Source organism: Nymphalis io, chromosome 20 (assembly GCF_905147045.1).
Source record: "Nymphalis io chromosome 20, ilAglIoxx1.1, whole genome shotgun sequence".
Taxonomy (NCBI): Eukaryota; Metazoa; Arthropoda; class Insecta; order Lepidoptera; family Nymphalidae; genus Nymphalis; species Nymphalis io.
The window spans coordinates 9,920,697-9,945,918 of NC_065907.1; the positions used below are offsets into that span (position 1 = coordinate 9,920,697).

The 25,222-nt window shown below is 35.7% G+C and overlaps 1 protein-coding gene across 1 annotated transcript; it reads right to left on the minus strand.

Moving 5' to 3' along the window:
- Window positions 1-66: 66 nt before the first annotated feature.
- LOC126776330 (acyl-CoA synthetase short-chain family member 3, mitochondrial) lies at window positions 67-24,114 on the minus strand. Its single transcript, XM_050498785.1, has 12 exons — window positions 23,893-24,114; window positions 19,235-19,385; window positions 10,908-11,052; window positions 10,062-10,206; window positions 8,725-8,821; window positions 7,726-7,925; window positions 7,071-7,302; window positions 6,496-6,655; window positions 5,496-5,643; window positions 2,147-2,292; window positions 1,381-1,612; window positions 67-975 (listed from the first exon to the last, which is right to left on the minus strand). The coding sequence occupies exons 1-12, from the start codon at window positions 24,002-24,004 to the stop codon at window positions 698-700; spliced, it is 2,046 nt and encodes a 681-aa protein (XP_050354742.1). The 5' UTR covers window positions 24,005-24,114; the 3' UTR covers window positions 67-697.
- Between the last annotated feature and the right edge of the window lie 1,108 nt (window positions 24,115-25,222).

Genomic DNA, 25,222 nt, shown 5'->3' on the forward strand with positions numbered 1-25,222 from the left:
TATACAATAATATTTTGTAACGTTTTAATATATTTTTCTTACAATTATAGTTCACAATTATTTACCGTTTGTATAACTCAACGGTATATTATTTAAATTTTCTGGCTAACTATTAAAATAATTTACTTCTTAACTCGTAATTTATACAAAAGAGATACCACCTTTACAATTACAAAAGAAACACATTAAGATATACAAGCACTGTAAGTCAAACTATAAAATTCATTCTTATTAAATTAAAACTCTTAGCAAATAATAATAAAATAAATAAAGGGGTCTTAAATAAATAGTACACATATACCTATATAGTGAGCTTTTTGTATCCATATTGTTATTACTGTTATAAGAAAAATCGGTAAATAAATGAAAACCAAGATTTCATTTTTTTTCTTACTGATTGTAAAATTAACCAGTGTTGGGAAAATTCTCTTATTCAAAACCTTTACATTTTTTTTCACAATTTATTTTTATGTCAAAGTATAGTTTTTTTCACAGAAATAGGTGAATGTATCATAAAATAGTTCTCTAAGCCTCTATTAGTGAAAAATTACTCTCAAGCAATATGTATGTATAATATATAATACGATATCTAATAATTATATTCATCTAATAAATTCTTAATAAAATTTTATAATTTTTATTTAAATTAAAAAATGTACGCGAATATTAACAAGCTTCATAAGTTATTTAACAATCATTACAGCGTTGGATCTGGAGCATCAATAGCATAGCCAAACTTTTGTAAGGCAACCTTTATTTCTCCGAAGACACTGGCGTCCTCTATAGTCGCGGGTAGTTTGACTAACTGTGACCTTGCTAACTTGGAGATGGCACCACGTAAAGCTTTACCGGAGCGAGTACGAGGTAATGCAGGCACTGCGACTGCTTTCCGGAACGCAGCAATCGGACCGATCAAGTGTCGGACCAAAGCGATTAGTTCCTGTGTGACTGTGCTTTCTTGTACTATCTCTTCATCTGCAGCATGAATAATAATATTCATATTGAAATAAAGTTTTAACTTAAAATAAGTCTTTAAATGTTGGAGTAAAACTAAAGCAAACGTATTTTTTATGTTCTTGCTTCTATTTATTTCTTATAAAGTATATGTAATTACAATGTACATATTAAACATTTAACTGTAACAGTAAAATGTCATGTAAACTATGTTCGCACAGATTTAATATAATAAAAATTATAATATATTTATTACGAGACGTACAACTTATTTGATTAATATTTTTCTTTAAAAGATTGTAAGCGAAACTTGAAATAAACTGTTGCTGTGTACTTTATTATTATGTTTTGCATAACATACCTAAAAGCACCACTAAGGCTTGAATTACTAAAAACTTATAACAAATTAAATATCAATAAACTTACCATCCAGGGGGGGCCTCAGGACATACAGACATAAAGGTACGTCTCCTTTAGTAGGATCTGGAGCTCCAACTACTATAGCATCAGCAACCCTTGCATGCTTCAATACAACATCTTCTATCGCAGCAGTGGAAAGCCTATGTCCAGCCACGTTGATGACATCATCAGCTCGTGACACAACCCATACTGCGCCTTCTGCACTTATCCATCCCATATCTTGTGTATCGTAGAACCCCTAAATTGTTTTAATGAAATGTAGGTAACTCTTTTAATATAATAAAAAGTTAAAGCCCGTAAATGACCCATCGCTGGGCTGAAGCTTTCTCCACCACGAAGCTCCAATATGGCACTATCCCATGTGAAACGTGGCAGTATTTCATTTGCCAATTGCAGGTTTCCTAAGTTCACGATGTTTTTCTCCTCCGCCGAGCACATGAAAATCCAATACTGCTTCCCCGGCTTTAAATAATCGGTTAAGATTCACTTCCACTAATCGCTGGCCCATCCGGCTCTTTACTTTAAAACACAACATTTTTTATGGTATAAACAATTATTTTCGCCAGTGTAAAGGTGATTTATACTTATTATATTATATGTGTAACCGCTCAAACAATTATATGTGTGATGCGACTAATGTAATAGATAAAAATATGTATCAGTTCCTCCTCTTAAAAGGCCTCTTCTCATCAAAACGAGGAGAGGAGGCCTTTAGCCCAGCAGTGGGACATTCACAGGCTGTTACGTTATGTATCAATAATCTATATCTTACCGGATAATTGTCGAAATACACTTTTTTAAAACGTTCATCAGATTTCCATAGTGTTGAAGCAAATCCCGGTGGTAAGGGAACTTTTGCAACTAGACGCCCGACTTCTCCAGATTCACATTCAGATCCGTCATCTCGTAACGCTCGAACTAAAATCGTTTTTAATGGAATATAACAATAATTACATGGACAATCTAATTAAAAGAAGGTACTATATAAAATTGTTTGTATCAAAAATGTGAAAAAAACATGTTTGTTATTATTTATGACTTGTGTGTTCTATTCATCAATATTTCTAATAATATCCTATCCTCATATTGCAAATGTCATGACTCTCATAGTTCATGTATAAATTTTCGGTCAGGCAATGTACATACAAAACCCTTTTCTTATTATACAGGGTTACAGGGTAATATGTCACGATCCTTTTAAAGGGTTATAGTTCAGGACAATAGCTATCAAATGACCCCCAAAATGCTTATGCAAAAGTGTATCGTTTTCGAGTTATTAATTTTTTAATATTTTTTTTTATTTAAAGGATGTTTAAGATTCTAAAATTCAATAAAAAAAAATCAACGTATTTTCCCTATTTTTTTTTGTATTTCTTGCTAGGGTACATCCTAGTTAATAATAACCAGTTATAAAACAAAAACAATCTTCAAGCATTTTTAAATTACAGATCCAAAACTGTACAACTTTTCGATTTTTAATTTTGATTCTTTAAGTTACTCGCAATTTTTTTGTAAAAATCACTATGGCTCTTATCGTGCGGATCATTTTAAAAACATCTGCGTTTCCTTAGCTATCCATCGGTACATAAAAAGTACAGTAACAATCATAAACTCAGGAGAAAATTAGATAACAAAGAGACCAGGTAGGAAATTCTAAGAAATGCTATTGTTAAGAAATTAAATCTGGATCAAAGATAAAAGGACCTCAATGCAAAGTAGTTAAAGATTATTTTTAATAGGGGTAATAGGTAAAAAAGGAGAGATAAACCAGAGCTGTTTGTGGAATACTATTATCAATTCCTTTGAATTTACCGTCATTTTTTCTAATTTCCTTTTATCTCATTTCTTTTAGGAATAAGAGTAATAAAACCTTGTCGGGGTACATAATACTCACTGTACTTGCACTGCTCGTATAGTGTGGACGCGCTTTAGTGAATATTGATCTCTTAAATTTTTGAAAAAAACCGCTTCGTTTACTGGACTCTGTTTCTTACAACTTCGTGACTCGGCTAGCTAAAAGGAATTTGTGATTTGTGTTTATGATAACTTGGCGCGTAAAGGACTATTATGGCTGCAGAACAAAATTCTTCTCGTCGTCCGTACTCTAATGAGGAATACGCTGACATTTTATTTTGCTATGGATATTGTAACGGTGACGCCGCAGCTGCTCGTCGTGAGTATAATCGTCGATTTCCGGATCGCCGGACACCTGACAATAGTGTCTTTATTGGTGTGTATCGTCGAATTAGAGAAACTGGTCGCGTGCAAAGGAGACAATCTGATTCCGGACGCCCTCGTGTCCGTTCTCCAGATGAAGAAGATGTAATTATTCGTTATTTTCGAGAGGACCCTACAGTTTCCACCAATATTGTGGCAAACCGACTGGGCGTATCTCAATGGAGAGTCTGGTTTACTGTCCACGCGGCTGGATTGTATCCCTATCATTACACACCCGTACACGTGATTGAAGAAGGAGATCCTGCAAGACGTTTAGATTTTTGTCGATTTATGCTACACTGTGATGCAGAAAATCCCAATTTTTTGGACAAAAAATTTTATGGACAGACCAATCAAAGTTTGACAAAGATGGTATTACTAACTACCACAATATTCGATATTGGTCTCAAAAAGAACAGGGAAACCCTCACAAAAAGCGATTAAGCGGTTCCCAAAGACGTTTCTCGGTAAACGTCTGGATGGGGATTATCAATGATAATCTTATTGGGCCACATTTCCTACCTGATAACTTAAATGGTGAAAGTTATGAAAGCTTGCTTAGAGAAATCCTGCATGAGTTACTCGAAAATGTTTCGCTGAAACTTAGGCAGAGAATGATATTCCAGCATGATGGTTGCCCCGCACACTTTCGAATGTCCGTAAGACAGTGGCTAGACAGCAATTATCGTAATAGATGGATTGGCAGAGGAGGACCAATCCCATGGCCAGCGAGAAGTCCAGATTTGACTCCGATGGACTATTATGTCTGGGGGCATATGAAAAGCCTGGTTTATTATGTTTCACCAGTACAAACAATTGAAGAACTCAAAACAAGAATAATGAATGCTGCAAATTCTATTCGACATAGCTTGAGTAGTGTTGTAGTAAAAAGTGAATTAAGAAAAAGAATGCGTATTTGTATACGAAATAGGGGATCTCATTTTGAACACGAATTATGAATAATAAACAGTGTAATTTCGAAAGTATGGAGTAACTAAAAAGATTAAGTATTTTGTTTTTGATTTAAATTCAAAATTGCAATGACAGCTCTGGTTTATCTCTCCTTTTTTACCTATTACCCCTATTAAAAATAATCTTTAACTACTTTGCATTGAGGTCCTTTTGTCTTTGATCCAGATTTAATTTCTTAACAATAGCATTTCTTAGAATTTCCTACCTGGTCTCTTTGTTATCTAATTTTCTCCTGAGTTTATGATTGTTACTGTACTTTTTATGTACCGATGGATAGCTAAGGAAACGCAGATGTTTTTAAAATGATCCGCACGATAAGAGCCATAGTGATTTTTACAAAAAAATTGCGAGTAACTTAAAGAATCAAAATTAAAAATCGAAAAGTTGTACAGTTTTGGATCTGTAATTTAAAAATGCTTGAAGATTGTTTTTGTTTTATAACTGGTTATTATTAACTAGGATGTACCCTAGCAAGAAATACAAAAAAAAATAGGGAAAATACGTTGATTTTTTTTTTATTGAATTTTAGAATCTTAAACATCCTTTAAATAAAAAAAAATATTAAAAAATTAATAACTCGAAAACGATACACTTTTGCATAAGCATTTTGGGGGTCATTTGATAGCTATTGTCCTGAACTATAACCCTTTAAAAGGATCGTGACATATTACCCTGTAACCCGGTATAAACATTCAACTTTACTCATTACAAGGTTTCCACCCCATGGTAATCTGTTTAATTTTAGCTTCTATTGTAACCTTTCGGACTCCCCCTTTTTATATTCTACATAACTTCATGCATACATTTTTAAATATATTATGACAATATATCCTCCCGAATATAATAAACGAGAAAGTATGTCCACGGGAATCATAGGAATATTGTTTGCGAAATCAAAATTGGAAATATTCTGTATGTATTTTTAGACTCACGATCGTATCCCGGAACTGGATAACCCGCTGAATGAGGTCTCACGCCTTTAACGCCGTAACCAATACAGGCGGCTGTGATTGGTGATCCTGTTTCCGTCTGCCACCAGTGATTTAGTAGTGGAACTCCGAAAATATTTTCAGCCCAGTGCTGGAAAAAATTATATCATACACTTGAGTAAAATATCACATAATACGTACTAATGACATACATCATTTAATCAAACAATATTTGTTCTTTTAATTTGTGTTCCGTCCACAGTAGACGTTTTCAAGAAAGACTACCGCGTAGGAGATAAAACAACGCAAGCCGAGACGAATTATCTCATATCTCATAATCCAACGGGGAGCGATCCAATACGACAGGAGACTGTTCATGCGCAAGACCAATGGACTTACATGTGTACAAATATAAGAATAAAAGCACTGTCAACTTCGAAATTCCAGACTGCTATTGAGTATGTCTTGACCCAATAAAATTTATCGACCCGACTTAGGATTAGAATTAGAGAAAGGGGTCTGTTGTTTTAAAAGCTAGCTTTAAGTACCGCAACATTTAAATACTTAAATATTAATAATAAATAATAATAATAAAAAAAAATATAATAATAAAAAATAATAAAATAATATAATATAATAATAAAAAATAATATTTAGACACCGATTATAAAATGTACTTTGCAGTCACGGCATTTTTTAAACCTGACTATTAAATCAGTACATGGTTTGACCTGTTGGACGTATGCTATTAATATGTAAATTTTATCATTCAACCTTTATATTGACCTACGTTCAATAAATAAAAACTGTTAATTTTTACAAGTAAAACATAACAACGTTGTCGTAGTTTGTACTTCATTTTTTTTATGAATTAATATATATAAGTTTTGTAGCTATCTTATAAGTCTATGTATCCCAAGATTTTCTGGGCTCTCGAAAAATCCTCCATGATAGTTTACGTAAGTAAAATACTAAGATACAGATGCTATTGCGTAATTTTTACCCTGGTATCTTGATCACAGTGTTCCCCAGCAACGACTATAGTCTTCAAAGATTTGCTGCAATATCTTCTAGCATACTTTCCCGCTGGATCTGTCCTTTTCAAAACGCGAAATGCAGTTGGTATCGTAAAGAGAGCATTTACTCGATGTTGCTCTATTATCCTAAATAAACGTTAAAACCAATTAGCACTTTCTAATAACGTTTAATTTGAAATTAGATAATTCAAACTAAATAAATAAATATATATGATTTAAAAATTAAAATAATTATATACGTGTTGATAATGTGTTACTTTTTTAAAATTATTTTAGTGGTGTGGGGAGCAAGCAATCTGACGAGAAGTGACCCATTAATCCTTGCAATTTAATAAATATAATTGACTTCCACCTCAACTATTATGTCTCTCGTGCTTGTAATAATTACAATGGTACACTCACCATTCGAACTGGAATACAATATTACAAATAATACTGTTTACTGGTAATAAATGGTACGTAGGTACGTGTCAGTCGTACCTGTAAATAAACAGCTCTATCACTGATAGATGTAAAGTATTGGTAAATAAAATAATTTTACCTGAAGTACTGTCCAGGGTCAGGAGTTCTATCCGGCTTCCCTTCATACAAAACAGTAGTCAAGCCAGCCAAAAGCGGACCGTAACATATGTAAGAATGTCCAACGACCCAACCCAGATCCGAGGCAGCCCACCAGACTCCCCGCTTCAAACCGTACACAGTGTTCATTGACCAGCATAGTGTCGCCGCGTGACCACAAGGACGTTGTATGCCCTTCGGGTCATCAGTTGTACCTAAATGTACAAAGTAAGACGTCAAATGTGTTAATTCCTATAGTTTGAAGCGTGTCCTTAAATCATATTATTTATAAATAAAACTAATATAATATTAATACGAGGGGAAGACGATTAGTAAAAAAGATAAAACTAAAAAAAATAAGACGCCGTGAGTGGTATACCGTGATAGTGATAATTGTTCCCTTTATAAATGTGTGACAGTCAATAAACAAAAAAATTAAGAACAACATAATTAATAACTTATTTAATCCCTGTGCTAAAAAGATTGTTAACTGCATAAAAAAGTGTGTGCAATTTTAGATCAATTTTACGTCAGACGGATTTAAAATTCAGCTCAATATTATCTATACCATTCATACAGGTGAAGTTAAATAAAAGTTTGTTTAAACTTAAATTAAAGATTTCAAATATTTAACTTACCAGAGGTATATAAAATATATAAAGCCTCATTAGCTTCCGTCGACACACAAGGTACAGGCTCAGCTTTCAGCGCTTCATCCCAACAAATATCTCTATCTTTTTCTAAGGAACATTCAAGCACGCGTCTTCGTTGATAGATTATGCATTTATTTGGCTGGTGTGAACTCTGGCAGAGAGCTTCATCCAGTATATCTTTATACCTAAAACAGTCACAAACTTAAGCTATAGCTTTAAGGATTTTTATACTATCAAGTTTAGTTGAGCTGCATCGATTATTATCTTATTCTGTATTTACAAATACAATGATAAATAAGTTCCATTTGAAATTATATTTGCATAAAAATACTTTAAGAGTGTAAATATCAGTTAATTATTCTGGATGAAGATTGAAAATTAAATTTATTTAACGTACTAATATAAAGAAACAGCAGCTAAGCAGTTCCTTTGCTATAAATTTGAAGCTGTTATCAAAAATTATATAATAAAATCATCATATTAAGTGAGTTTTTTTTCTTTATACAAATCGCAATTTAGTAATTGGGATGCGCTATTGAAGAATACGTGTATAATTGTTGTATGTGAAAACTTTAGTCTCTATAGTTAAGAAAAATCTAGAATCTAAGTTAAAAATTAAATTTACATTTATAGAATATTTTATTTATATCTTAATATTATTCTTTCACATCAAAATATTCATTTAACTTTTTTTCCAATGTTTATTAGTTTCAAAACTCGAGGTGTGCAAATATATAGAAAATTTTAACCGACATTTATGAGTATGTTTGTAATTTACAAGCCTACAGTAACTTGGTTAGATTTTTTTGTGTTGAAGAAAAATATTTTTCACCATCTGTTAATCTCGGTTTGTTTTGTTTAATCTAGGTTTTATTAAAATTTACCAATTTCTAATATCACAGAATTTTGTCTATGGGTTTTTCTTAATTATTTTATGCATAACAAGAAAGTTTATGTAGTTTTTATTAAAAAAAATAATCAAACCTGACTATTTTAGTTGGTTCCACTCCACAGCTGGCTGCTATGATAACTGTTGGTTCCGCATGTTCAATCCTAGTTCTGAGCTCTCGTGCAGCAAAACCTTAATTTCAAGATTATATTTTATTTAAAAAAACATTTTCAAGGAACGCAACGTTTCAAATGAATAAACAGATTATATGTTTAATTACGGAAATTACGATATCTCGGGCGCCTCAATTTAACCACTGCGTTACGGAATATGGCCGAAAAAAAACATCTAACTCTCTCATCTAATCTCTAAAAACAAGAATAACTTTTTTCGGTTTGAGCCTTAGTTTTACAGTTGTTGTGGTAGTTAGGGGTTGGCTTTATTTGGATAATACCTGTTTAAGATCGGAAGTAAAGCGACGACGATTTGACACCACAGTGGCGCGGACCGGGATATTTCTTAGCATACGTTAGAGGCGTGCCCCCCGTTGAGCGCGGAAAAAGATCCTAGTTCGTGTGGTCAGACAGGACCTCTTCCTGCGAGTCCGAGAGCAAAAGCTTCTTTCTATGAAATCGTCATGGTCCAGAAGGAGACGTTGGAGCAGGAACGTAAGAGAGCACAGGCCGCGACGCTCGGGGCTTAAAAAATAGGGTGTGAGCCTTGGGGCCGTGGACGCGTGAGGTGGGGGCTTCGCGTGCTCTATTGTAGAATCTAAGGAGGGCATCAGCTGGGATGGCCTAGAGCTGACGTACGCATTAGCGAGGAGTGCGGAGAGGCGAGATTTCCTTTGCTCACTGAGGCGAGCTTCGCCAAGCCATGGGCGGAGCAAAGCACGGGAGGGGCGGATGCATTATATCGACATGATCACGCAGCCTCTCCGATCTGTGCCGAGTACGGCCATCGCAGTGGTTTTAGTGGGTGAGAACCCTATATAAAAGCCCTAGGGAGCCGGGTACCTTTCTAAAGGCTTCCACTACTTAATAAAAGGGTTGGCTGTAGTGCAAGTGGGGAATATGGTCGTAAAGTGTCGTATACGGTATTTAGCTCCATATAGACCCCTTCACCTCTCCCCTCCTGCAGACAGATTTTTCTCTTCAAGCCGCTGTAACTCTAAAACTAAGACTCAAAACGAAAACTCTTGTTAATCGTATTTCTTTCGCCTTTTTACCGTAATCCAACGGTCAAATTGAGGCGTCAGCAATATCATAATCGTGCCATTGGATTTGACATTCAAAAAAAAAGAAAACATTAACTATTCTTCATATTAATAATATTTATATATAACCGATTTAATTTATCGTTAATTTTGTTTCAATTAATTTATAGTGCACCATGTACTTTACAAATTTAAATCAGTATAATTTGAGCTTACCTCCAAAAACAACCGAGTGAATAGCTCCAATTCGGTTAGTTGCCAGCATGGATATAACTGCTTCTGGTATAAGTGGCATGTAAATGACAACACGAGAACCCCGTGTCACGCCTAGTGAAGACAGCTTGCCAGCTAACCTTGAAACCTAACAAAAAAACGTTTTAATAATATTTTGATATATCTTTGACTCCTTTATATAAATAAATTAAATAAAAACGTATTTCGTGACGTTCAACGCAAAACAATATATCAAGAAATGCTTAAATTTTCTTATAATTAATAATTATTTGAATATTCATGACAAGAAAAACAGATTTTATGGTATCGTACATTTATAAATGCAACTATACTCCTTTTTCTTTAAAAATACTCATATTTGTGTAGCCTACTCCAATCAAAAGAGCAGTACAAATAAATAACTTGGATATTGTTAATGCTCTTTTTGCGCTAACGCCACGGAGAGCCAACTTCGAGCCGGCCAACTAGTGGTAGTTTACTGGTGGTAGAGTTTTGTGCAAGCTCGTCTGGGTAGGTACCACCCCCTCATCAGATATTCTAGCACAAAACAGCAGTACTTGGTATTGTTGTGTTCCGGTTTGAAGGGTGAGTGAGCCAGTGTAATTACAGGCACAAGGGACAAAACATCTTAGTTTCCAAGGTTAGTGGCGCATTGGTGATGTAAGCGAGGGTTAACATTTCTTACAATGCCAATGTCTATGGGCGTTGGTGACTACTTACCATCAGGTGGCCCATATGCTCGTCCGACTTCCTATTCTATAAAAAAAACTTAAATTATGCGTATTCTACAAAAACATATTACTTAAATTTAAGTTCTCTATTTCATACCTGATCTTGTACTTCCGAATATGTGATTCTCTTTACGGTATCGGTCAATGGTGAATCGTAGACTAACGCTATCTGATCACCTCGGCCCCCAGCCACGTGACGATCCACAGCATTGTAACATACAGACATCTCTCCACCTACCCACCTAAGAGATATTAAATAACAAGATTTGTATAAAATGTGCATGCGTGTATTAAGTTTTTGTTGTTCTATTAATGTTCAGCTTTAAAATGTAGTTATTGATCTGGAGAAATTGCTTATTTACTTCTTTTTGTGCTATATAATTATGTCACCGGTTTCTCTTTTACTTGCTTTTATATCAGTTTTTGTTTTTTTTTATTTTTTGTTTTATCATTCTCATTATACTTTAATATGATACGGAACGGTGCGGCGCTCTCAACTAAATCAACATAATATAGAAGGAGCAAGCTGAAAATCAGCGCTGGGCATAGCACAGCACATAGCTGAGCTTGCAACCAATTGCGATACGGTCGTCAATGAAAAAGAGTGGTAAATTAGAAAAAATGTGTCCAGTATGAATAATTTGTATCTCATAAAAAGTATGTATGTTTTTCTTAAGAGTTACTTTGTAATGTACGACCTATCTGAAGCAATAAATTTTTATTATTATTATTATTATTATTATTAAAAAATGCAGTTGTCATGTAAATGTCTCACTGCTGGGCAAAGGCTTGGAAAACTCAATATATATATGTTGGAATAAGCATTCCAATACGCTTTTTTTTTCTCGCTGGAAAAACACATTTATGTGTTTACCCCACATGAGGTGGGGGGGTATGTGGGACTCGCCGGCGCTAAAGGCGCCGGAATACCCACTAAAAAACCAGCGGTACCCACTCCGTCTTGTCGGGGGACGTCACGGGATCGCTTGCGCATACTACCGTGCCGTCCCGACGGTTGGTCCGCTTCTGCGGTACTCCAAATCCTAGGGGGTACTCGGGGTACGGAGACCCCCTGGCCCCGGCGACACTCACGGCGGGAGGAGAAGATGCGCATAGCGCCGACGTCTTCTCCCCGGTCTTCTTCGGCGAAGCGGGTCAGCGGAGGCACTCTCCTCGCGCTCCTGCTCCGCGGCCTCCTTCTGCGACATGACATTTTCGCAGAAGGAGACCATCTCCATCCAGCACCTTTCGCTACCAAGCATGGCATTTATCACGCTCAGCAGCGAAAGGTCTCCGCCGATTAAAGTCGCCAGGGAAAGGCGCTGAGGCCCCCAAGCGGCACACTCCATCAGAGTGTCCGTAGGCGCACCACACTCGTGGCAGGAGGGCGTTACCCGCCTGACTATTCCGTGCAGGTACTTACCGAAGCACCCATGTCCAGTAAGCACCTTAGTCAGTCTGAAGGTCAGTGTGCCGCCTTTTCTCGTTACCCAGCGACTCAAGTGGGGACGGATCGCCTCCACTGTCGCCAGGCCTGCTGATGGGGACCTCAGATCCTCCTCCCACCTGCGAATCAGGGCTTGCTGGGCGAGAGTCCTGATTCGCAGCACCTCCTCCAACCCTGGACGGTCGCCACGCGACCTCCCTTCCGCCCGGAACCGGTACACTTCCGCGAGCACCTCCGCCTGGAGCTCCCAAGGCGGATCGCCCGCGAGAAGTGTTGCCGCTGTCCACGACACACGATATCCGCGTATCATCCTCACCGCTATGATTCTCTGCGGCCTTCGCAAGAGAACCTTGTTCCGAGCAGTGAGAGCGTCCACCCAGATGGGAGCACCGTACAGAGCCATGGACCGCACAACACCGGTGTATAATCGCCGGCATGGCGTTTCCGGCCCTCCTACATTTGGTAGGAGCCAGCTTAAGGCAGCAGCAGCGTTGATGAGCTTCGAGCCAAGTTGGACAAAATGCTGCCCGAAGCTCCATTTTCCGTCCAGGGTCAGGCCCAGATACTTCATGTGGGCCTGCACCTTAATCACCGTTCCCTGGATGGTAATAAACGCCCCTCGAGGGGGGCCTCGACGTGGACCGTGGAATAAGAGGGCCTCCGTTTTTGAGATGGAGACCCTCAAGCCTAACATTCCTATGCGGTCAACTGTGAGCGACGTACCGACTTCGGTCAGGCGAGCCGCCTCCTGATAATTCCGCCCTGTCGCCGTGATCAGTGTCGTCCGCATAGCACAACACCCCCATTCTGGGAAGGACGGATGTCCGCAGGAGCCAGTCGAAGCCAACGTTCCACAGAATTGGGCCGAGAACTGACCCCTGTGGAACGCCACAGCCTACCCGACGCCGGACAAGACGCCCATCGCCCCCCTCCCAGAGGAATACCCGGTATTCCAATACGCTGCTCCAACGTATGTCAGATATCCTCACGATGTCTTCCTTCACCGCCAAGATGAATTATAAGACCGTACTTTAAGCCCGTATTAATAAGATTCAGGATAAACAAGATGAGTAACATGGGCTCTCCCACACTATGTATTTTTTACACTTTTACAGCTGTATAATTTATTTACTTATTATATTACTATTATGTGATATGATTTGCTCATATACATAACACAATATACCCAAAACAGGATTTAATTAAACTGAATAATGTTCAATTTGGTCGGGTAATTTACGGCTCTAGGTAAATGTTTCGTTGCATTATAGCGTCACAAGAATATTAAAAAAAAAAAAAAAAAAAACAAGGATACTAAATCATTTTACCTATACAATATTTCAAGTCGTCCCTTTTTACAAAATTTCAATAATCTAATATGTTAACCATTGCTTTTAAGTGTTAGTTGTGTTAGGTATGCCAAATCTTAAAAAAATACTAAATTGTCTATGGTCCAAATTCTTGATAAGATCGTAGGATACGTGTGAGTAAACTTAGTTACAATTAACATTTTAAATAGTGTATAGTTTAAACAAAGACGAATAATAACAATAATACAGTCACTAAAACAAATATTCAATGTCAATAAAATGCGCAAGAATTATTCATTATTCAGTATTATTCTATATTAAGATATCAAAACTATCCTCATTTTATACCCCTCTGTTCAAAATAAATTTGTGTGGAAGTAATTTTATTGCACAAAATTTTAATATCTGCATGTTTTTTGTGTAATATATATGATAATAGTAGTTTTTCCGACGTATATATCTTTAACTTCAACCTAATCTTATTTATAATTTTTATTTTGTTGAGTTTTTGCTTACTTGCTGATATTTGAATCTTTTATTATAGCTGGTGTTTACTTTTCTTAATTATAAGTGGAAACTCTTGTATAATGTTCCATTTATATACAGTTACGTATAATGGTTTAATATATTGTTTGTTTCCTTTAAAAATCAAATACCTCTGTGGCTAATGATTAAAAATTGTTTGGTTATATGAAAAGACATAAACTGTTAGAAAACACCGTAATGTGATAATAGTTGGGGTTGTCGAAAATACTACCAGTACAAAAATGTTTTTCATTTTTATTTATTTCATATTCATCAGAACACGAATAAAATGTTATTTTTAAGAAAAAAAATAAGATCTATCAAAATAACGCTACCATATAATAAATGCTATAATTATCAGCAAATCATAGAAAAATGTTGGTCGCTTTGTGCCGGCTCGTATTACGTACCTACCTACTCTACTAAGTGTAATAAGCTACAATGTCTCTGAGCGAAGATCATGATCACTAACAGTAAGCTCGACTGGGCTGACTTGAGCTGGCGTAAATATATTATTTGAGGTCCGTGGCCCAAACTCATTGCATGGGGCCCTCCCAGTAAAAATCGTCAACTTGAAATTTTTAAAATACTTATGTATAAATTTAGTTGTATAAAGTTATATCAACAAGACAACTCTTCCGCAAAAGTATAATTAAGATTACCAAAGTTTAAAGATCGAGCCATAAATTTTTCAATAGACAGAATACATCACGAGTTTGTCCACGCCACCAAAGTACCGCGACAAAAAAATTAAATAACCAATGGATGCGTTCCACAATCCTTTTCTTATGAATGCTTTGAAATCTTATTAATTTATTTGAATTTGCATTTAGTCTTTAGTTCAATCAACAGCCAATCATTGTCCACTGCTGAACATAGGCCTCTCCCAAGGTGCGCCAAAGCTCCCTGTCCTCCGCTTTCCGCATCCAGTTGGTGCCCACCACCTTTTTAAGGTCATCGGTCCACCTGGTTGGAGGGCGCCCTACGCTGGGCTTGCCGATTCGCGGTCTCCACTCTAGGACTCGTCTGCTCCAATGGCCATCGGTCCTACGACATACGTGACCAGCCCGCTTCAGCCTGCTAATTTTGCAAGCTATGTCGGTGACTCCGGTTCTTTTCCGGATAATCTCATTTCTGATCTTATCCTTCAAAGATACTCCGAGCATAGCTCGCTCCATAGCACTCTGAGCGACTTTGAATTTGTGGACTAGTCCCGCAGTTAGTGTCCACGTTTCAGCACCGTATGTCATGGCAGGTAAGACGCATTGGTTGAAGACTTTCGTCTTCAAACATTACGGTATAGACGACTTGAGGACTTGACGAAGGTTGCCAAATGCTGCCCATCCCAAGCGAATTCTTCGATCGGCTTCCTTCTCGAAGTTGTTCCTACCGACTTGTATTATCTGTCCTAGGTAGGTATATTCACTAACAACTTCGAGAGGTTTCCCCTCGACGTATATCGGTCCCGGTCATGTCGTGACATGCCTATTGAACATGACCTTGGTCTTGTCCAAGTTCATACCGAGACCGACACACCGGGAAGACTCGCCTAGGCTACGCAGCATTTCAGTGAGTTGTTCCAGCGACTCTGCTATGATGACGATATCGTCGGCAAATCGAAGGACTCGCCGTTTACATTGACTCCATACCCAGTCCAATCCAGCGTCTTGAAAACGTGTTCCAACGCGTTGGTGAACAGTTTCGGGGATATTATTTAGTTAGGATAGATAGGGGGATTAGGATAGATCTTTAGTTGTCTAAGATTAATTGATTTTACGAATTTATATAACATTTATATTTTTTTACTAAAATTTGTTAAAAATGTTAGGACACCTTTGCGCTCGTGGCCTCTCGAACTGGAAGCATCCGAGCAGCATCGGGGGCCCGTGGCATTTTTAAAAAAATACTAAAATTTCGAATCAATCAATCAATCAATCAACAGCCAATCATTGTCCACTGCTGAACATAGGCCTCTCCCAAGGTGCGCCAAAGCTCCCTGTCCTCCGCCTTCCGCATCCAGTTGGTTCCCGCCACTTTCTTAAGGTCGTCGGTCCGCCTGGCTGGAGGGCGCCCTACGCTGCGCTTGCCGATTCGCGGTCTCCACTCTAGGACTCGTCTGCTCCAACGGCCATCGGTCCTACGACATACGTGACCAGCCCACTGCCACTTCAGCCTGCTAATTTTGCAAGCTATGTCGGTGACTCCGGTTCTTTTCCGGATAATCTCATTTCTGATCTTATCCTGCAAAGATACTCCGAGCATAGCTCGCTCCATAGCACGCTGAACGACTTTGAATTTGTGTACTAGTCCCGCAGTTAGTGTCCACGTTTCAGCACCGTATGTCATGGCAGGTAAGACGCATTATATTAATTATTATTAACTGTTAAATAAAAACTTAAATAATAATATAAACCAAATAACAATCTACCTATGAGTCAAAATATATTACGTGCCAATTAAAAGTAAGTCCATTTACATTTAATTACATAGTTTAATGAACTTGGTCCATGGAGCACCTACATGTTAACTTGAATGACGTATAAAATAATAATATGACGTCAATATAGAATATAATTACTAACATCTTAGAAATACTTATTCAGAGGTCGCGTGAGGCATGGGCAACGTGAGCCACCGCCTACGGCATCGCGATTCGAGAGGCCTCGCACCCCGGAAGTTTATGCATAACTTAAAAGCCGTGAACGCGGCGAAAAATTGTACCCGTCTTGAATCTTATAATAATATTATTGACATAACTAAATACGTTATTATTCAGGCATTCGTTATTGTCTAGGCAGAGGGCCTCGCAACCCGCGCTCCGTGATTGAAGAAAATGTGGCTCCACCATGAGTCACAGAGCGAGCGATGGAGATGGTCCTCGATCGATTGAGCGCTAGAACCACAGCGCCGGGTACGGAAGGGGTTCCAGAACGTGTTCTGCGCGACTCCCTGGAATATCTACGTGGAAAGCTTCAGGAACTGTTTAACGAATGTCTTTCCAGTGAGCAATTCCCGAAGCTGTGTAACGAGAAAAAGTTGGTTCTGTTGCCGAAGGGAGGGGAGTCCATAAGACTTTCTTTCGGTATAAAGGCCAATTGTGCAGCTGATTGAGATGGGTATTATGGCTCTTCGAGAAGATTCTCGTCGTCTTATTCATCACCTTGACGAAGCGGGGCTGGATCGATCCAGCATCGACGTCCCGGATCACAGAAGCAGGGGCCTGAGGGGACGTGGTCTTAACGGTATCGCTGGACGTAGCGAATGCCTTCAAGAGTCTTCCCTTCGTGACTATAAAGAAGGCATTTCGATACCAAGGCGTGGCTATCTCAGAAGGCTGTTAGGGGTATGTCCCTGCCGACTTGTCCGACGTCGAGTTGGCTGTGGCGTCGCCGGTGTGCTCGAAGAGACGTTGAAAGTACTGGTGGTTTGGTTGGTGGGAGAAACGCGTAAATGCGTCTTTCCAGTGAAAAAAAGGACCTTGATATGCGATGGAATATCTGATGAGTGGGTGGTACTTGTATTTTATTACTTATCTAATATTGTAATGACAATATGCAATGCTAATAATAAACCCTATTTATTAATATATTTACGGAAAAAAATTGAATTTATTAATAGTCCAAGTTAACGATATGATTAATGATTATTGAAATATAATAAATGTAAAAATATCAGTGATATCATAAAATTAAAACTATTTGGATTTTATTGTCTACAATTTAAAAACCGACTTGTATTATGTGGTTGGTAAAGCAACGCTCTATCAAAATATTAAGAAAATATATATATTCTGCTGTGTGTTAAAACTACGTACTATGGTTTCATTAACCCTTAGGTAAAAGGTTATCAGTGTTGCTTTACTAATTAGTTATTTTTTTCATTCATTCTACTTTACATATCGTATTTATTTTCAATACGTATGATATTGTCTACAAACAGTCGTTTAGTATAATAATATTAGATTTTTAATTTTGTTGACAAAGGAAATTTTAGTATGTGCCAATATATCAGTACTTAACGCATTAATAATCTGTATTTTTACCTTTATAGGGCTTTAGTCTTGTTTATCTAACAATTTATTAGTGTGGTAATATAATCATTTTAATTAAGGTAATGGCAGAGGTAGGTACTCACAAGTAGCCTTGTGGCGTTCTTTCAAAACTAATCAAAGATATTAAGATGAGCCCATAGACAATTTACTTCTTTTGAATTGGCTATAGATAATACAATTACGACAAATTAAAAGTTAGGTCATCTTCAGTGTTGCATTTCAATCTTAGCATTAAAATTTTCTTCGTTGGGTTGGCTTCGCGATTGTTCAAGAAAGCTATTAATTTATATCAATGTAACAGCCTAGAACTTGGTGACATACTTTTGGAAAATGTTTAAACAGTTTTCGACTGCGTTGCTGTTATTATCCAATTTTGTTTTTAGTAACATCGATTGATATGTTTCAGTAATATCAATCTGTTTTTTTTATTGTTTGTCGTATTTGCGACGCTAACAATCACCCCGTTTTCCCATTATTTGGGGAAGATGCACAGCGAAATGAACTTGTTCAGGAGACAAATGAATATTAATCTTATAATTTTGAATTGACCGAAAATATTATCAATTTTTCTTCCAAAATCGTCTCCTATTTACACTTTTTTTCACTAACATAACATGCTTACCTCTCGAATTCCTCAACGGTTTAATATGTTAGAAGTACTTATTTATGTACTTCATTTAATATATTTAATAATTACATATTTCTTTATTGTATTTGATTTAATAAAAATATAATCGGTTTCAGAACGTCATTGGTATTGTTTGTTAAAAAAAAAAGTAAAAAAAATAGTTTTTCCCGCGTATATATAAAAGACGGAGAACTGAACGATTGTCATCGAAATAACAATATATGATATTTTGTTATAATTAAATTTAAAATATCTCATAAGTTATTATATTAAAGAGAATAAAATTACCTCATAATAAAATTTATTACTTCTACAGGTGTATTTATTAAATACAATTAGATTAATTAATTAATTAAAAAAACCTTCAAAAGCAAAATATAAATAGTGAGATCATAAATAATGAGCCGAAGTAATCTTTTATTATTTTATTTAGAGATATTTGAAAGTAATAAACATAACATACCATTTTGTGAAAGGTGGGTTGCTGTTGTCAAGTACTCGGTCCCACGGCCGCGTCCACTCCAACTCCATACCCACTTCAGCCCAGAATCCATCAGGATCGGCCAATGAACGTCTGTATGCTCTCTGATACTCCTCTGTGACGTCACCATCATCTTTTCAAATAACAAATTTAAAGGTTACCTTTTCGTTGTAATTGTTATACAAATATTTGTGTATTTATTTAATTAGGTGTGAACTTATTAATACTAAGTTAAAATTAATTATTTTTATAATTAGTCATCTGTCTCAGCTTCGCGCGGATTGAATAAAGATCTACGTAACACTTATTACTTAAAAATAAACATACAAAGATAGGAATCTTCTTCGGCGTTCACAGTGGCTTACGAAAGCGTAGAGGACGAACACACATTTATATTTATTTATTCAGATGAACAATAACTAATATAAAAAATATATGCTGCTAGTATTAAGCATAATTGGTAGGGCCTTAGTATGTTTATATTCAATTAAGTCTCTTGTTATATGTAAATAATTTAATTAAATAAAAAAAATAATGAATTAATTTTAATTATGTTGTACGCAGACCATAATCATTACGATTAAATCGGTAGTATTTTGTTTTAAAATAAATAATGTAATTACTTTATCTTTAATTATAAATATTACTAGCTGACCCGTGCCCACTTCGTTGGGGGGTAAATATTTTTACTTGTGACCGATTGGCTGAACATTAATAAGGTTGTGTCACGTATTTGATATTTTAAACTATGCAACCAAAAAACAAACTGTAAAAAACGAACTTTATATAAATAAAAATTCCTTGGTAATAAAGCAATTTATTTCTAAATAAATTGACGTGCTGTATATGAAAAAAACCGTCTAATAGAAATATCAATAAATAGAATACAACACGGTGGCTTTTCCGATACCTATGTCGTATTATCGCTTTAACCATTGGTCCAAATTATGTGCAGTAAAAAAGTTATATGCAGCGAAACGTCTTTTGTTTTAAACACTTGAGGTTACTTATTTTCATAACAATTTATAATTGTTGATAATATGACCTAACGATTTAAACTATTTTTTTAATATAAAAAACTACTTTTTGTGACTTAAATATAAAAGTGAGACATATGCTGTCGCTGACTTTTTTGTAGGCATTATCAAGCTCTACAACTTTTCTCTAGAACTCAATCATGTCTCTCATCGTAAAAGCAGCGTTCGTAAGAAACGTTTCCGTTTTTCTCCGACTAAATTTGCAAATCCAACTACCACGAAAAGGTCTTTTCATTTTTCGGGTTAATACATAGCCTATGACACTCGCAAATATTGTGGTTTTCTATTGGTAAAAGAATTTTCAATATTGGTTTGGTAGATCCAGAGATTACCCCCTACAACCTCACAAACTGTACCTCTTTATAATATTAGTATAAATATATATAATAATAATAATAAATATATATATATATATATATATATATATATATATATATATATATATATATATATATATATGTATATATATATATATATATATAAATATATATATATATATCAGAATTTTCTGGAAAGATAATTTTAAACTAAATTAGCTACAACTTCCGTCTTCGCGCCGATAAAATAACGGTCTAGATAGAAACTCAACAAAGTTTCATCACAATACTATGAATAGTTAAGGAACGCGTAGTGGACAAATATATATATATATATAAATATATATATATTTAAAATAGATGGAAGAAGATAGTTTAATGATGTATGTGACTGGTTGTGATTGTCAAGCGGCCGCAAAAATATAAATATGGAAATAACAGGTTTTAACTTTATAATGTATTTATAAGGTCTGAGGACAATTGGTTTATCTAGGAACTAAAGCAGCTACAAAAATAAAAGGGAAAATCGTCCAAGGTACAATATCAGGCATATTGTATGGACCATCGACCGTACCCATTATACATTGGATAAATGAAGTTGAAAAAAGCCGAGATGGCTCTGTGGTAAGAACGCGTGAATCTTAACCGATGATCGTGGTTTCAAGCCCGGGCATGCACCACTGAATTTTCATGTGCTTAATTTGTGATTATAATTCATTTCGTGCTATACGGTGAAGGAAAACATCGCGAGGAAACCTGCATGTGTCTAATTTCACTGAAATTCTGCCACATGTGTATTCCACTAACCCGCATTGGAGCAGCGTGGTGGAATAAGCTCCATACCTTCTCCTCAAAAGGGGAGTCGCCTTAGCCCAGAAGTGGATAATTCACAGGCTGTTACTGTTACTGTACTAAGGTTAATAGCAATATTACAAAGACAAAATTAACCTTACCAACAGCATCTTGTATTTATAAACAGTACAACAACAGTTATACCTTAAATCTATAAAGTTTTTCTTTCTTAAAAATCTTATATTTTATCTTAACAAACAAATAAAAAATAACCAAAAGCTTTTATAAATCTCTTTCCTGTAACACTGGTCAGTGTTCAAGTTGCATAAATAGTCATGGGGAGGAAGGTGTAACATCTCAATCTCCTTTAAAAACCTTCAACAACACGCTTAAAATGCCCCTTCTCGTATACCAACCATTTTCTACATATACTACGATTAGAATGCAAATAAAAGCGAGCTGACTCCGCTGTAACTTGTGAACCATTTATCTCATTCAAAAATTATATTAACGAAAGCTGCACAAAATGTTTTGCTTTGTAATTTTTATAGTAACAATTTTTAACGTAAATAATGCTGAAGATAAAAACTGGTTTATGGTACCATTTTGAATTGCGGTCGCTTAAGGATGTAAACTCGGGATTAACAGATACTAAACTGTATTAATAAAAAAAAAAACAGAGGTGTCCTTGACATGCGAGTCGAATCCCAATGGATGGACTAAGCTAAAATTATTAGATATTAAACAAAACACTTAGTTTTTTAGCAAGAAATAATAAATTAGCTTTGTTGTCAATACCGGCGAATCACTATATACTTCACGTTAGAGTTTACGAAAGTGTTGCATGTCGATAGTCCACCACCGATAAACGAGTATTGCAAAAATCATTAGTTTTAACGAATACGTATCGAGAGCATCGATAGTTTAGGTCTATCGATAGTCAATGATTTTTCGATAGTATTGCTTTCTCTAGATAAGTAATGTAGTACGCCAAGTAACAACAGTATTGTTAATGAATTTTATTAAATCGTTACTATCGATAGTATCGACAGTAAGACGAAACTTTCGATAGAACTATCGATAGTTTTGCAACACTGGCTTACGCATAATGCTTTGACAGACAGTGTAATAACGCTAACTATACGCCATTTATTTGAAATGAGGTGAGCTGTCTGGAAATATGAGAGAGGAACAAGCCATTATTGAAGACTTCATTAATGCATATTAAGGATATATAATATACCTAAATACATAAATTAAATCCACTAAGTTATTCTTTCGATCGGTAAAATGAGCAATAAATTCATGCGGTTATATAATTTATGACGAGCCGGTTGGCGTGGTTGGTGGATGCTTGCCTTTCACGCTGAAGGTTGTGGGTTCGATTCCCACCCAGGACAGATATTTGTGTTCATGAACTTATCTGTTTGTCCTGCGTCTGGGTGTAATTATCTATATAAGAGTGTATTTACAAAAGAAAAATAGTTTATGTAGTATATCAGTTGTCTGGTTTCCATAGTACAAGCTCTGTACAAGCTTAATCTGGGATCAGATGGCCGTGTGTGAAAAATGTCTCAGGATATTATTATTATGATTTGGATTCACTAATAACGATGGTCCGAATATATATTGAGTATATAACGTACTTAATTACGTCTAATTTTTGCTGTATCTTAACTGTAACAATCTCTAAAAAAAGAGGTCTCCAAAATGGTCTTCATTTTCATCTGGATTATCATAAATGCATAAAATAATGAAAATAATGATGACAGCATTTCTCGTTTAAAAGAAATACTGCCAGTGACATGTGTGAAGTGTTACACGGACCGCTTAGTATTATATAAGCTTAGCTTCGATCCGGATGCCTGACTGAGTCTATAATATTTTCGCGAGTTAATCAAACAATTTGAATTTGATAATAATTTTAGTAATTTTTCAAAATATCATATGATAAAAAAAAAATAAAAAGAGTGGCTTTAGCACATTTTGATTTCGGGCACGGCGGCCAATCTCAATCAACTGTGTAGGACTTATTATAGTGCACAAGTGTGTGCGCAAACACAGGTGCACTCTCTATTCCCTAACTCTCATAATTTGAAACTCAACCCCATTGCGATGGGACGGCAATCCGACACGACCGTAAAGAATTCAGGCGCAGGACCAACGGCTTTACGTGCTTTCCGAGGCACGGGAGTGTACACACTTCCAATTTCCAGACTCCGAACTGCTATTGAGAATCGACAGTCGACAGAAAAACTCAATAATTTTTTATTGTCCCGACTTGGGAATTGAACCTAGGACCGCCGGTCAGGATCTACGACCTCACATCTAGCCATTAGTCAGTCAAGTCCGTTTTTTTTCCTTAAACAAATAATCAATAATACCGCAGCTATAATATAAGAACACTCACTTTTTTATTTAGATATTATCTGTAATCATGATGCTCATATTAAATTGAATGCCCGCCACACCCAGAGTAATTCCCAAACCTTACCATATTTTACCATATCAGCGGGAGTCACGAATGATTTCTTTTTTAATTCACTTATTGACGCTTCGAATTTATTTTTATCCGTTTTGGATTTTATATCGTTATCTTGGAACATTTTTTTTAAATATATTTTACTTTGTTGGCAATGAATATTATACACTTTAATGTATCGTATACGATATACGTTTTAACCGTCGATACCGTTGAGTACACGTACGTAAGTGATACAGTAATGGTACCTTCGCTGGAGTTATCGCTCATTTGTATTCGTGTATATGAATGAGAAACCTTTGATCTATTGAATTATTAATAGTAAGTATTCAAACTGAAAAGAGTTTGACGATGTAAAAATTAAAACTGAATACGTCTTTGTATTCTAGATTAAGATACAGAATTGAATTTTAAATTATGTTTGAACAAGGTTAACATCATAATGCTTTGATTTTTTTTTATATTACAACTGGCAACACCCGTCGCAGCTTCCTTTTGAATAATTTATGAATATATTCTTCTTAATAAATGAGTGTTTGTATGTTGGTTCTATATACATTCCTAAACTATTTATCGGATTGTGATGAAACTTTGGTGCGGTGTTTTGCATACACTAGCCCGAATTACTCTTTATATGTTCGTCCTTTAATATAAACTTTTAGACCCTTGTACGACCCGAGCGAAAACGGGACTGGTATTAAAAAAATAATCTAATTTAATAAATAAAAAAAAATCCGAATCTTAGCAGCGAATTATATATATATATATATATATATATTCCTTTATATATGTATATATCCTTTATTCCCGGATGTTATCGTTATTTAAACATATACAATATTTTATATATGCGCAATCTTTTTAACACACTTACATAAAATATTGTATTATCTTTATATATATTATCTTTATAAACTTTACTAGAATTTATGAATAATTCTTTTTAATTTTTAGTTTATATGTACATGCATACGTAGAAAAAATGTTTGAAGATTTATTTTTAGTTTCATGTGAACATATCGTATTGTTTCTATACGTAGTTCATTACATAATTATTTTTTTTTTTAAATTTAAGCTTTAAATATTGACGAGCCGGTTGGCGTGGTTGGTAGATACTTGCCTTTCACGCCGAAGGTTGTGGGTTCGATTCCCACCCAGGACAGACATTTGTGTGCATGAACATGTCTGTTTGTCTTGAGTCTGGGTGTAATTATCTATGTAAGTATGTATTTACAAAAGAAAAGTAGTATGTGTAGTATATCAGTTGTCTGGTTTCCATAGCACAAGCTTTGTACACGCTTAATTTGGGATCAGATGGCCGTGTGTGAAAAATGTCCCAGGA

Excerpts from the sequence above, each read along its gene's own strand:
- LOC126776330 (XM_050498785.1), bottom strand. The coding sequence starts at position 24,004 with ATGTTCCAAGATAACGATATAAAATCCAAAACGGATAAAAATAAATTC. Across the intron at positions 19,386-23,892 it reads CGCTGATATGGTAAAATATG|ATGATGGTGACGTCACAGAG; the intron begins GTAAGGTTTGGG and ends TTATTTGAAAAG. Across the intron at positions 5,644-6,495 it reads ACTGTGATCAAGATACCAGG|CACTGGGCTGAAAATATTTT; the intron begins GTAAAAATTACG and ends AATTTTTTCCAG.